The 14,150-nt window shown below is 32.9% G+C and overlaps 1 protein-coding gene across 1 annotated transcript; it reads left to right on the plus strand.

The window, feature by feature from the left end:
• The first annotated feature begins 1,333 nt into the window (after positions 1-1,333).
• LOC132305190 (G-type lectin S-receptor-like serine/threonine-protein kinase At1g67520) lies at positions 1,334-5,209 on the plus strand. The gene is made up of 6 exons (XM_059802865.1): positions 1,334-2,538; positions 3,161-3,561; positions 3,810-4,029; positions 4,163-4,400; positions 4,519-4,666; positions 4,765-5,209. The coding sequence occupies exons 1-6, from the start codon at positions 1,335-1,337 to the stop codon at positions 5,071-5,073; spliced, it is 2,520 nt and encodes an 839-aa protein (XP_059658848.1). The 5' UTR covers position 1,334; the 3' UTR covers positions 5,074-5,209.
• The last annotated feature ends 8,941 nt before the right edge of the window (positions 5,210-14,150 follow it).

Genomic DNA, 14,150 nt, shown 5'->3' on the forward strand with positions numbered 1-14,150 from the left:
CAGATACATACAATGATTGCAATTGCTTCACATCACTTTAAGATCATCGCAATTCATGAATCAAACCAAGAGTGTGTTTGGTTAAGATCTATTGTACAACAAATTTGTGAATCATGTGGATTGCCCAACAACATTATATGCAGATAATGTAGCATGTATTACACAGATAAGATGAGGCTACATAAAAGGGACAGAATCAGGCACATTTCACAAAAATTATTTTCACACACACGACCTCCAAAAGCCGTGATATTGACATTCAGCAAATACGTTCGAGTGATAATTTAGCAAATTAATTCATCAAAGAGTTTCCAACCACAACATTCTAATATTGGAATGCGTAGACTCAGTGATCCTTAATGCTGAATGAGGGGGAGAAATTCAATTAAAAAGCTATTGGCATACCGTACTTGTTTTCTTTCGTTAAGGTTTTTTCCCATTGAGTTTTCTTGATAAGATTTTTTTTATTATTTATTTATTTATACAGTATTAATCTATAAAATGTCATTTTCAGATACATAAGAATAATGTACTCTTTTTACTTTGTTAAATTTTTATTCTATTAAATTTTTCTTAACAAATTTTAACTAGACATATTCTTAATGTTATACCAGTCCATCCCATCCCAGTGAGAGTCCTATATATAAGATGGGATCCACTTATAAAAATATCGTGCGAAGAGGACAAGAATTGTCAAACCACATATCTCATATGAGTGATATGTGTTGTAGGTGTGAATGCAAAGACTTTGTACCATTATAATGTAACACGGCAAAATTATGATGGTTGAAGGACGTTTATAACATTCTTCTCTATGTGTGTGTATATATATATATATATTTCTGATATCAGTTTTTTGTTTATTTATTTAAATTATATTTTTCTTTTCATTTTTTGGATTTTTTCAAGTTATTTATGCTATGACTAATATTTGAATAAAATTATATTACAATTAGTTATAATTGTCTTTCCCCTAAAATTAATGATATATTTTCCTTGATTGAAAGCATTTAGATATAGTGGTGGACCAGGTTGGTTCTTAGATCCCACGTACTTTAATAATTTAATGAGACGTGGCAGAGGCAATTTAGTGGAGTACAAATTTTGCAGCATTAAAAAAGTAAGTGGGACCCAAGAAGACTATATGGAGAGTAGCACCATGGAAATGACGTGGTGGGTATTTTTCAGGTAATCAGATTGGACCTTGAGTTGGTCAAGGTACTGCTGCGGGCCAAGCTGTAGAAGGTGAATTTTGAAGTCAACAGAGATTAGAGTTTTATATGTCAAAACCCATTTAGCCTGCTTAAATCATTGTTCTACACTTGTTGTTCATCATGGCTAGATCTAAGAAAATTTTCACTTGCATAATTTTCTCTCACATTTTGTCATCCTTGTTGGCCTTTCTTGATGCATCATCACACACACTCCAACAAGGTGATATGCTCAACTCCTCCTCTTCCACTTTCCTAGTTTCCTCAAGGAAAAACTTCACCTTAGGATTCTTTAAGCCTTCGAAATACTCAGACAACAATAATACTTACTTAGGAATATGGTATACAAATTCCGCTGATCAACGGGCAGTATGGGTTGCCAACAGAAACTCACCTATATATAACAATTCTGGTGTCCTCAGTATAGACAAAGCCGGGAAACTGATTATTACATACAATGGAGGGAGCTCTGCTGAGCTATATGCGAGTAAAGCCGGCACCATTAACATAACTGCAACTTTGTTGGATTCAGGAAACTTTGTAGTGAGAGAGGCAAATTCCAACGGATCAACAAAGCAGCGGGTACTCTGGCAGAGCTTTGACTATCCCACCCACACGCTTCTACCGGAGATGAAATTAGGTGTCAACCACAGGACTGGACGGATCTGGTCTCTTACATCTTGGTTTGCTGAGGATGAACCAGCTCTAGGGGCTTTCACTCTTGAATGGGATCCTAGTGGACGCCGATTGGTTGTTAGGCGACGAGGGATGATTTATTGGACTAGTGGGGTGTTGAAGGATAAGGCATTTGAATTCTTGCCTAAACCTGATACTATCAACTGGAATTATAATTTCATCAATGTTACTGATCCGGAAGAGGAGTATTTTACTTATTCGCTTATAATAGATCCTGTAGTTACACCAGAGGATCGAAAAAGTATATCAGGATGGGTGCTAGAGCACAATGGTTTCATATCTGGTTATCAAGATAGGCATGGGATTGCTCGAGTCGATCTTTGTTATGGTTACAATACGCGGGGATCAGAATTAGCCTACAGTGGGTGTGAGCTATGGGAGCAGCCCAAGTGCAGGAATCGCCACCAGAAGTTCGATCTACGATCTGGGTACTTCATTCCTAGTGAAGCATCACCTGACAAAAATGAGAGTCTTGGTCTCAGTGATTGTAGGGACATATGTTGGATAGATTGTGATTGTGTTGGTTTTAATGATTATGGGACAGGATGCGTATTTTGGAAAGGAAATTTGGTGTTTCATCAAGATTACATAGGTGATAAAGTCCGTCAATATGTTCTTATTTCCAACTCGAGTAAGTTTTCTCAAATAGTACTCAAATAACATTAGCCACTCGTTCTAAGTAACATCGGGAACAAAATGAAACAGCTTTAAAATTAAAGGTTATTACTTTTAGTGTTAGTTTCACATACATACACGCAATGTAAAACCCTTAACTTTTGTTTATTATATTATATTATTTATTATTTAGTGATTAGTATTGGAACCTTATAGTAGAGATAATAGAGTTTTTAAAATTTAAATTTCAAAAAGGAATCCTAGACCATCTCAACTACCGTTATAATTACCTTTTATAACTCACGTCATATCAGTTCTACGGGTATATTATTTCGTAAAATATATATATATATATATATATATATATATATATATATATATATTTCATTTTTTGTTTATGTCTTATCCATCATGCACACATAATTTCGATTCATTTTTTTGTCTATTTGTAATTTCAGTTAACCTTAACTAGTGTAGCCCAGTAAAGATTATGTTTCTATATATATATATATATATATATTAATTCAAAAGATGTGCAATTTGAACATTTATCACTAGTCAGAAATCATTGTTTTATCTTCAGAAAATGAAAAGAAGTATTTTGGAATATTCTACTTTACAATTATTGCAATAATTAGATGCAGGAGAGAAGAAATGGATATGGATTGTCATTGCTGTAGTAGTTGCATTACTAATGCTTCTTTTCGGCCTCTTGTGCTTTTTAAGAAGAAAAAGTAAACGACGAGGACGAGGTACATCCCTAACAAATAATAGATTTGTTTGTCACATTGTAATGTTTCACCTTAATCTCTATTATTTTTATGGAATGACAAGTTTAGTTTTGTATTTTATCAAAATAGAGAATAAAGAGGAGAAAGTTTTACTTGAACTTATGACATCAAATGGAGATGAACCTGAACTTGACGGGAATAAGGGTCACGAGCTCAAGGTATTTAGCTTTGCATGTATGATGGATGCTACAAGTTCCTTCTCATCAGAATGTAAACTTGGAGAGGGTGGTTTTGGACCAGTTTACAAGGTAAAATCCAGAAAAGAAATCGTTGCCCTTGTATAAATTCCTTGCACAATCGAATATTTCTGTTTTGCAATCAATGGATTTCAATTGTCATTTGTTTTCCTATACACACATACATACATACACACAAATAGGAGAAAACATGACATCTTGGTTTGTATGGGGTTTAAGTTTTTTATTTTTATAGCATTAGTCTGTTTCTTAACCTAGAAAAGATGCATTACTAGGTAATGAACTTTTATATATTTCAGGGAAAATTGCGTGAGGGACATGAAATAGCTGTAAAGCGACTTTCAAGAATATCGAGAAGATCGGGACAAGGATTGCTGGAGTTCAAGAATGAGCTCATACTTATAGCCAAACTCCAACACATGAATCTGGTGAGGCTTCTAGGCTGTTGCATTCAAGGAGATGAGAAGATGTTGGTATATGAATACATGCCTAACAAAAGTTTGGACTCCCTTCTCTTTGGTAAGAAATCCATTTTGTTTCTCTACAACATCATTTGCATCATTTTCAAGTGTAATTGGTCAATGAAATTTTATCTTTGTTCAAAAAATTTAAACACGTACGGTACCATATTTTGCACTTCATTTCGAGACAGATACAAGTAAGAATGAGCAATTAACATGGGAAAGACGCCTCAACATTATTGAAGGAATCGCTCAAGGACTACTTTACCTTCACAAGTATTCAAGATTGAAGATAATACATAGAGATTTGAAAGCTAGTAACATATTACTTGATGAGAACATGATCCCCAAAATTTCTGATTTTGGTATGGCTAGAATTTGCAAGCAGAATGTATCGGAAGCTAACACAAATAGAATTGGTGGGACGTAGTAAGTATCAAATAAGTTTATTTATATATGTTTTGATGGGTGTGAAGTTTACTTCTCTTAAACTTATAATTTATGGCATACTTAAACACTATTATCTATATTGTTGCCTTGTTGGTAGTGGTTACATGGCTCCTGAGTGCATGGAGGGAGTTTTTTCTGTTAAATCTGATGTCTACAGTTTTGGAGTACTAATGCTTGAAATTGTGAGTGGTCGAAAGAACAACAGCTTTTATGATATTGAAGGTCCGCTTAACCTAGTAGGATTTGTAAGTATACGAAATGGTGGTCTTGATTTTATTTTTTTCACTACTAAATACTAATGTGTTTGTTTCCAACATTTTAACTGATAATTGTACAATCACAGGCATGGAAATTATGGAACAAAAATGCTACTCTAGAGCTTGTGGATCCAACACTGGGGAGTTCATGTATTGAACAACAGTTTCTAAGATGCATTCATGTCGGTCTTTTATGTGTAGAAGATCGTGCAGTCGATAGGCCAACTATGCCAAAAGTTGTTTCCATGTTAACAAATGACAGCATGGCTTTGCCAGTGCCAAAGAAACCAGCATTTGTAAGCGGAAGCAGAGTGGTTGAGGAAGATTCACACAGAAGTAAGCCTGAAAAGTATTCTGTAAATGGGCTTTCCATTTCTGCAATAGATGCGAGATAGAGATGGTTTTTTTTTTTGCACGCCAGCTCAATATAAGGCCAATAAGGCAGCTGCCTTGGGCCCCAATTGGAAAAAGAGGCCCCATATTTTTCTTACCGTATTAATTATATTTCCTTTGATATATTAATTACCAAATAATGCAATTTATATTATAGTGATGAATACAAAAACAAGTTGCGCTCCAATCAAAAAATATGAGGCCCAAATTTTTGTTGATGTATTAATTATGTTTCATTCATTGTATTAATTGCCAAATAAATATAAGGTTTCTTTAAAATTGGAATAGTTTTACGGAGTAATTTTTTTAATTATCTTGCATATCAATAACTATTCAACATTATACTATTTCTTTTGAACTCTCACGCGGTCACAAAATAATATCATTTTAAATAATTATTCGAACATTATATTTATTTTGAACTCTCTCACATATCAATTGCCTACAAAACAAAAAACTATCTCTATTACCTGCCAATAATTATCATTATATTTCTTTTAGAACCTCACACATTAATTGCTTACAAAATTAAATTACTATTTCTAAAATTAAAAATCCAAATAATGCTTTAAGTTTCCTTGAATAAAAATTATAAATATTATATTCATATATTAAACATTAGAAGGCCTAATTTTGAAATGTTGCTTTAGGCCTCAAATACTATCAAGTTGCCCCTGATTTTTTTTTTTTTAATATAACTAACTAACTTGTTATAGTTGCATAAAATGTTGTTTCGGAACTGATGTAATTGAAGAGAATGCTATAGAGAGACCACTTTAACCTCGCTAGCATTCAATTTTCTTGTTATTTCCTCGTATGGGATTTCAATTGATCAATCGTTCTCGTCTCTTATAAAGAGCCAAAGTTCTACTTCATCATTAATCTAAAATTTTAAAAAATTAAAAATCATTTCAAATATGCAATTCGAAGTAAAAAAGTTGCAATAAGAAAACAGGGGATAAAAAAAAAGGCTCAATACAGTTTGATGCCTGACAGTCTAGGGCTGTAACTTCTTATTAGGCCTAATCATACGACTCAATGGGACCGACTCGAGAAATCATAACTAATATCTATTTATTTTTCCTTATCTTCTAATATCTATTTATGTTTCCTCATCTAAATTTGTACTTATAAAATCATGAGTCTCCATGAAGGATCATTTTAACAAGAATAAGAAAAAAGGTGAGATAAGAGAAGTGGCAGAATTACATTCTATCACATTGTTTAACACACGTTACCAGTTTACAATGATCAGAAAAAAAAAAAATAAATAAATAAATAAAATAAATAAAATAAAAATTGAGGAAGATAAGAATCAGGGCCGGCCCTGGGCAGGCGACCAAAGCGGTCGCCTACGGCCTCTGATTTGGCCCAATTTTACTTGGGCTTCATGAAAAATAATATTACTAAGGCCCAAAACTTGAAAAGCCACACTTGAGCCAAGCAAACTTATATAGCATGCGGTAATAATTGAACAATAATAACAAGGGAAAAAAAAAAAAAAAGAGGGCAAAATATAAAAGAACCCCTTCGACTTGTAACTTTTTTTAATAAATCCTTCTTGTCTATTTTTTTTACCAAAGAACCCCCCTCAATTTGTACCTTTTACCAATAAATCCCTCTTATCAAATTTTTTACCAAAGAACCCCCTCAACTATATGAAGGAGGTAAAAGAGTTGATGTTTGCACCAAAATGCTCTTTATTTAAATCTTAATTCTTTCAAATTTCAAAATTTCATATCTCACAGACCGTACATTTAAAAATTATAAATAATATATGTACGGAAAGTTTATGAAATAAGAATTCCAAAAATATAAGATTTGTACAACAAACCTTCATAACCAGAGAGAAATAGGCAATCTAAAAATCTACTCCAACAATCTTATGTTATTTTTGAAAAATAAAATACTCAAGATATTTGTAAGAAAATTTTTAAAATTATTTATTTACATATGGAGCTGAATATATATATAAAAAAATAAAAATTAAAAATTAGCCCCATCGAAGATCAATTTCATGAGATATCAAATTTTGCGTCAAAGTATTTTTATTCTTTTACAGGACTCGGCCGATAGAAATGAAGCTATCGGCCGACCGGTATGGTCTATCGGTCAACCAGTTGGCCAATCAGCAGACCAGTTGGGCTACCAGTCTACCGAATTGGGCACTGTTTGGGGCCCTAGGTTATTATTTTTACAAATTCTTATTTTTGGGATTAATGGGTCTGTGTGATATGTTTAAAAAAAAAAAAAACTAATTTATTCGAAGAATTGTTGGTTGCCAAGCTGATTAATGAATCTGTATTAATTATGATCGATTTGATTTAAAATAGGTTCATTAAGGATTTGAATTACATGATTTAAAGTACACATGCTAAATATGGAATTTAATTAATTTAAAAAGTTAAATTAATTAAAGATGGTTGGATTAAATTATTTTAACCAGTTATTTGGATTTAAATGAATTTAATCAGGTTATAGAGTTGTACAATTCAATTGAGATGAATGTTAATTTTTTATGATATAAATTAAATGCAAGCTATTTAGAATTGTTATTTTGTTCAATTAAATGCAAAGGATGTATATGTGATTGATATCATGTTTACTTGGATAATTAGATTTAAATATCGTTTGCATCTTTATAAGTATATGGAAACCTTTGATTAGTTATATTATGGATTAGTGCACCATTATGGGATGGGGGCACATTAGGAATGGATTAACGGAATAGTTAAGTCCAACCTATTTGTGTTTATAAGGGATTGGATTAACCATAGAGTTAAGTCCTACTTATTTGTGTCAGGTCAACGAAACAGTTGGATGACATATTATTAAAATAATATTTGGATAGTTTATTTTATTTGGATTGGATGGACATTATATATGTACAGTTATATACCATGATATGAGTTTGAGTGTCAGGATCAGTGATTAGGACAAGTATATTGCCAGGGATGTGTAGCTAGATATAGTGTAGTTGTGTGCCCTGGTAGGTCTAGGTACTCATGCCCACTATATGTGCATTTTGCATGTTGCCTATTATTCAGGTTGAGGCAACATTATAGTCTAGTGAGGTTCTCTTAGTGTGTATATATATATTTCCAGACTATTAGTTATTATTGAATTAATTAGGATGTATATGAGTTATGAGTCTCAGTTTGGGATGTAGTAGATTAGAACTTGTTTGTGGCCTAACCCACCATTATTTTTCAGGTGTTCGTCATTTCCAGGCTTAGGACTTGTTCGTACTGAGCAGAGACGGTCTATTCACTACTCCGACTCTACGTAGGACTTCTTCTTTATGTTTTAGTTGGATTTCATTTATTTCAGTTGGATTTTGGGTTAGGGGTCCACATAATGGATTCCCGAGTTGTAATTTTAATTAATTACTGGTATCAGATGATTTAGTTTAATTAGGTTTATTATTGGATTAAATCAATGAGGATTTATTATTTAGTATTCTTTCAGCTTTATTCTTTATTCTTAATTCTTAATTCATTTTGTATTCTATGCTTGTTAAATACTTTAATTGTTTGACATTTCCCTCGGGTTTGGGCTTGGGCTTGATCAACCCATGTCTCGGAGTCAAGGGGTATCACATCTGCCTAAGATTACATTTGTGGAAGTGTATTGTCCATTACTTCTTCGTTGTGACCTAAAAAATATTTATAGAAGGGATGAGCACTAAGGCTTGGTAGAAGATGCTTAAAGCATTAACTTTAGACTCCCTTGAGTCAAGAGGGGTTTTAAACCCTCACAACAACACACTTTGCAATAATAGCATTCATTTCATATATAATTTCAGAAGTTAGATGGAAGAATGAAGCCATGAAATGCAATGCCATCCCAACTCCGAACCTAGACTGATACGACTCACACCGAAAATTGCTAAGCGACTTTACCAAGACGAGATTGATTAACTATCCCTGACAACAAATTCGACGACCATTTAGGGCTTAGTTAATTCAATGTTACACGTCTAAATACCGGAAAGTGCTCTCTCTAGGTCGAATTAGCACCAGACTCGTGAAATTCAGTTCTTTTATAAAATCCATTTCACAACCCTTTCCACACCCTTTCTACTTTGACTTATTTGACATTCCCATTCAACATTTCCACTATGTCATGCCATGTATATTAACAATGCATTTACTTAACTTCATCCTCGTTTCTATAACATCACGAGCATAGCATGACATTTACCAAGAATCAAATATAAGAATGCTCATCACTGAAAATCATTTGTCACAACCATGCTAGCATTTGTAACTAAACATTTTTACACCTAGGCAATAACATCAATTTCAGTAGCATACCATGCCACTATTTAAATCGTATACAAGCATGCTTTCACCACATCATCATTCAACTATAAATCTATTCACAAACTTGCATTCAATATAGATTAAATGAAAAATCAAATGAAGATTACTCAATGAAATACAAAGTTTGAGGTCTTAACCATCCCTACCTCAATAGAGACAACCAAACAAGCACTTAAGCTAGGTCAAATTTGCAATCCCCCAAATGGCCTCAGGAGTGGTGTAAAAATGTAGCCCTTGAAGAGTAAAGCAAGTTTGCCTCTTGATCTTCTCTCAAATCTCACATTAAGGCTCCTAAAAATGAGCTTAAAGCATAGTGTATATAAATATAGAGAGAGAAAGAAGAAAGCTAGAGAGAAAGAGAGGGAATGGCTGAAAATGAAGAAGCATAGGGGTGGTTTGCCAAGTCTTCAATTGCATGAATAGTCCTCCTTTGGCCACATGTCAAGTGGTGGTCCCCATTCCTCACACCAAACTCCCCAGAATACCCTCCTATAATCCCACTAAAGACAACATTGCCCCCAAAATATCTTACCATAGATATATATATATATATATATATATATATATATATATAACATGCCAAATACAATATTAAATATTAATGAAAAGCCCGAGAAGATTCCCCACCATAAAGTCGATCCTGACTCCAAAAATATTAATAACTGATCCCGTAAATCTTAACATGCTCAAGATAATTAAAATGCATTCCCAGAACTCCCAAACTCATAAAAATGTCCCGAATGGCCCTTGGGACCCACGTGGAATGCAAAACGAGATACAGAAAGTAAATAAAAGAAAATACCAAAAAATTTGAAAAAAAATCCGATACATTACACATAGTTACGAAATATTTATATCAATCATTAGATAGTGACATATATATGAAAATCACTGAATGATTTAAAATGCTTGAAATAAAGAACTTAAAACTATGTAGCATGTATTCGATCAAGCTACAACGATCCTTATATGGATTGAAGCAATTTGGATGCATGTGGTACAATCGTATCAATGAGTATTTATTGAAATAAGGATATGTGAATAATTCAGTTTGTCCATGCATTTTTATCAAGAAATCAGAATCTGAATGTGCCATTATAGTTGTATATGTTGATAATCTAAATCTTGTGGAAACTCTCGAAGAGCTCACCACGATTGTTGATTATTTAAAGAAAGAATTTGAAATAAAAGATTTACGTAAAACAAAATTTTGCCTCAACCTACAGATCAAGCATTTACCAAGTGGAATTCTTATCCACCAATCAACCTTCACTGAAAAAGTCATGAAGCACTATTATGTGGATAAAGCTCACCCATTGAGAAAGATCATTTTCGTTCTCCAGAAGAAGACAAAAAACTTCTTGGTCCTGAAGTACCATATCTTAGTGCAATCGATGCCCTTATATACCTTACAAATTGCACTAAACCTAATATAGTATTTGCAGTCAACATACTAGCACAGTATAGGTTTGCACCAATTCGGAGATATTGGAATGGGTTTAAACACATTTGCGTTACCTTCGTGAACCACTAATATATATGAGGTTGTCTTATTCAAGAAAATCAAAACCCCAGTTGATCCAATATGTAGATACAGACAATGATTGCAACTGCTTCACATCACTTTGAGATCATCGCAATTCATGAATCAAACTGAGAATGTGTTTGGTTGAGATCTATGGTACAACAAATTTGTGAAGCATGTGGACTCTCATCAATCAAGGATAGCCCAACAACATTATATGCAGATAATGCAGCATGTATTACATTGATAAGATGAGTCTCCATCCATAAAAGGTGACAGAACCAGGAACATTTCACAAAAATTATTTTCACACGCACGAGCTCCAGAAGCCGTGATATTGACATTCAACAAATACGTTCGAGTGATAAGCTAACAAATTAATTCATTAAAGAGCTTCTAACCACAACATTCGAGAAGCTGGTGCATACTATTAGAATGTGTAGACTCAATGATCTTTAATGCTGAATGAGGGAGAGAAATTGAATTGAAAAGCTATTGGCGTACTGTACATGTTTTCCTTCGTTAAGGTTTTTTCCCACTGAGTTTTCCTAACAAGATTTTTTTTAGACAGTATTAACCTATGCAATATCATTTTCAGATACATAAGAATAATGTACTCTTTGTTTCGGTAAGTTTTTATCCCATTAAATTTTTCATAACAAGATTTTAACTAGACATCTTTTTAATGTTATACTAGTAGATTCCAAATGAGAGTGTTATATATAAGATGGGATTCACCTATAAAAATATGGTGAAAAGAGGACAAGAATTGTCAAACCACAGTTATCTCACGCGGGTCATCTATCTATTGCAGGTGTGAATGCAAAGTATACGGGTCATTTATGTGTTGTAGGTGTGAATGCAAAGACTTTGTACCATTCTTATGTAACGTGCCAAAATTATGATGATTGAAGGATATTTATAACATTCTTCTCCAAATATATATATTTCTCATATCAGTTTTTTGTTTATTTATTTAAATTATATTTTTCTTTTCATTTTTTGGATTTTTTTCAAGTTATATATGCTATGACTAATATTTGAACAAAATTATTTTACAATTAATTATAATTGTCTTTCACCTAAAATTGATGATATATTTTCCTTGATTAAAAGCATTTAGACATATTGTGGACCTGGTGGTTGCCTGGTTGGCTCTTAGATCCGACGTACTTCGCTGAGACGTGATAGCATATATATTCTACATTAGGCAGAGGCAATTTAGTGGTGTACAAATTTTGCAGCATTAAAAAAGTAAGAGGGACCCAAGAAAAATTTACTCATTCCCTGGGATAAAAATCATCTCCTGCGCAACAGTAAATCTGTTGCAGCCGGTGAGTGATCTATGGTCCTAATAGCTCCACGTCGCATAAGTAGGGATGGGTTAAAATTTGTTACTGCATACATAATACTTTATACAAAATACCAAATTTCAGCAAACGATGCTTTTTTTTTCTTCCTTCTCAAAACCCTAAATTCTTAGCATTATCTTATCAAAATCTCTGGTTTGGGGTCGATTGATTCGGGGTATATGTGTTTGAATCATTTGTTGTTAATGTATATCTCTGGTTTTGCTATTAATTGGTGGGAAGAAGATCTCCATGGTTTTCAAATTGGATAGCTAGATAATTATGGTTTTGTAATTGATTGGTGGGAAGATGATCTCCACAGTTCTGAAATTTGATAACTTCATCCGAGCATGACAAAACTTTTTATACATATATATATATATATATATATATATATATATATATATATATATATATACACACACATAAAAATGTATTGATGTATATATATCAGTTTGTACCAGTATTCACTAAGCATCCCAGCGTTCTCCTTAACAACATTCCAACCTTCTCCTTATCAACATCCCAACTATCTCTTTCTTTTGTTTGAGATACATGTTAGAAATTGTTGGCACGTTGGTCTTACATCACAACATTTTCTTAATGTACATTCCAACTTTTTCCTTACTAGCATCCCAGTATTTTTCTAACGTACATACCAAACAAGATAAAGAGATGAATAGTGTGATGTTGGTAAGGAAAAAGTTAGGATGTTGATAAGGGAAAAGTTGGGATGTAAGATAGGAAAATGTTGTGATATATAATTTGTACCAAGATATGTTTATGTATTTGTATAATAAGTGGGATGTTGGTAAGATGAAAGTTGGGATACAAGATGGTATGTTGTAGATGCAGATGATATGTTGCATCTAACGCATACAAGAAGTTGTGGGCATACCATCTGTTCTATAAATATTGTGATATACAAGAAGTTGTAGGTTAGGAAAATGTTTGTGTAGAGAGAAAAAAAAAAAAAAACAAGAAGTTGGTCTGGTTTTGAATAGTGTGATGTTGGTAAGAAAAAAGTTAAGATGTTGATAAGGGGAAAGTTGGGATGTAAGGTAGGAAAATATTGTGATATACAATTTGTACCAAGATATGTTTATGTATTTGTACAATAAGTGAGATGTTGGTAAGATGAAAGTTGGGATACAAGATGATATGTTATAGATGCAGATGGTATGTTGCATCTAGCACGTTATATGTTGTGATATACAAGAAGTTGTAGGTTGGGAAAATATTTGTGTAAAGAGAGATTGTAGAGAGAAAAAAAAAAAAAGTAAGAAGTTGGTCTGGTTTTGATTTGGTTCCGTATATATGTGTATATAAAAAAGTTTTCCTTTTTAATTTTTTACCTCATGTATTTTTACTTTTCTAATTTACTCACCGGCTAGGACATATGTCCTGTTGCACCGAAGAGGATTTCGGTCGAGCCGTTTCAATCATAAGGCGGCTGCCCTATGCGGTCCCATATTTTTCCTAGTCATTCCATCACAATATTAGCGTTGTTGAATACTAGACTACTAGTTCATGCACCCATATGGAGACTAACACCGTGGAGATTACCTTGTGGGTATTGTAATTGTTTTTATTCGGTTTTTCCCACTGAATTTTTTGGACAAGATTTTTTTTAGACAATATTAACATATGTAATACTATTTTCAGAAACATAAAAATAATGTACTATTTTTGTTTTGGTAAGTTTTTATCCCATTAATTTTTTTTTTTAACAAGATTTTAATGAGATATATACTTAATATTATACTAGTGTATCCCATAAGAAAATCTTATATATAAGATGGATCCACCTATAAAAAATATGGTGCAAAGAGGACAAGAATTGTCAAACCATACTTATCTCATATGAGTCATCTAGGTGT

The sequence above is a fragment of the Cornus florida genome, unplaced genomic scaffold (genome assembly GCF_030987335.1).
Source record: "Cornus florida cultivar Cherokee Brave unplaced genomic scaffold, ASM3098733v1 CherokeeBrave_3.0.0_Hap2_Chr04, whole genome shotgun sequence".
In the NCBI taxonomy this organism is placed as follows: Eukaryota; Viridiplantae; Streptophyta; class Magnoliopsida; order Cornales; family Cornaceae; genus Cornus; species Cornus florida.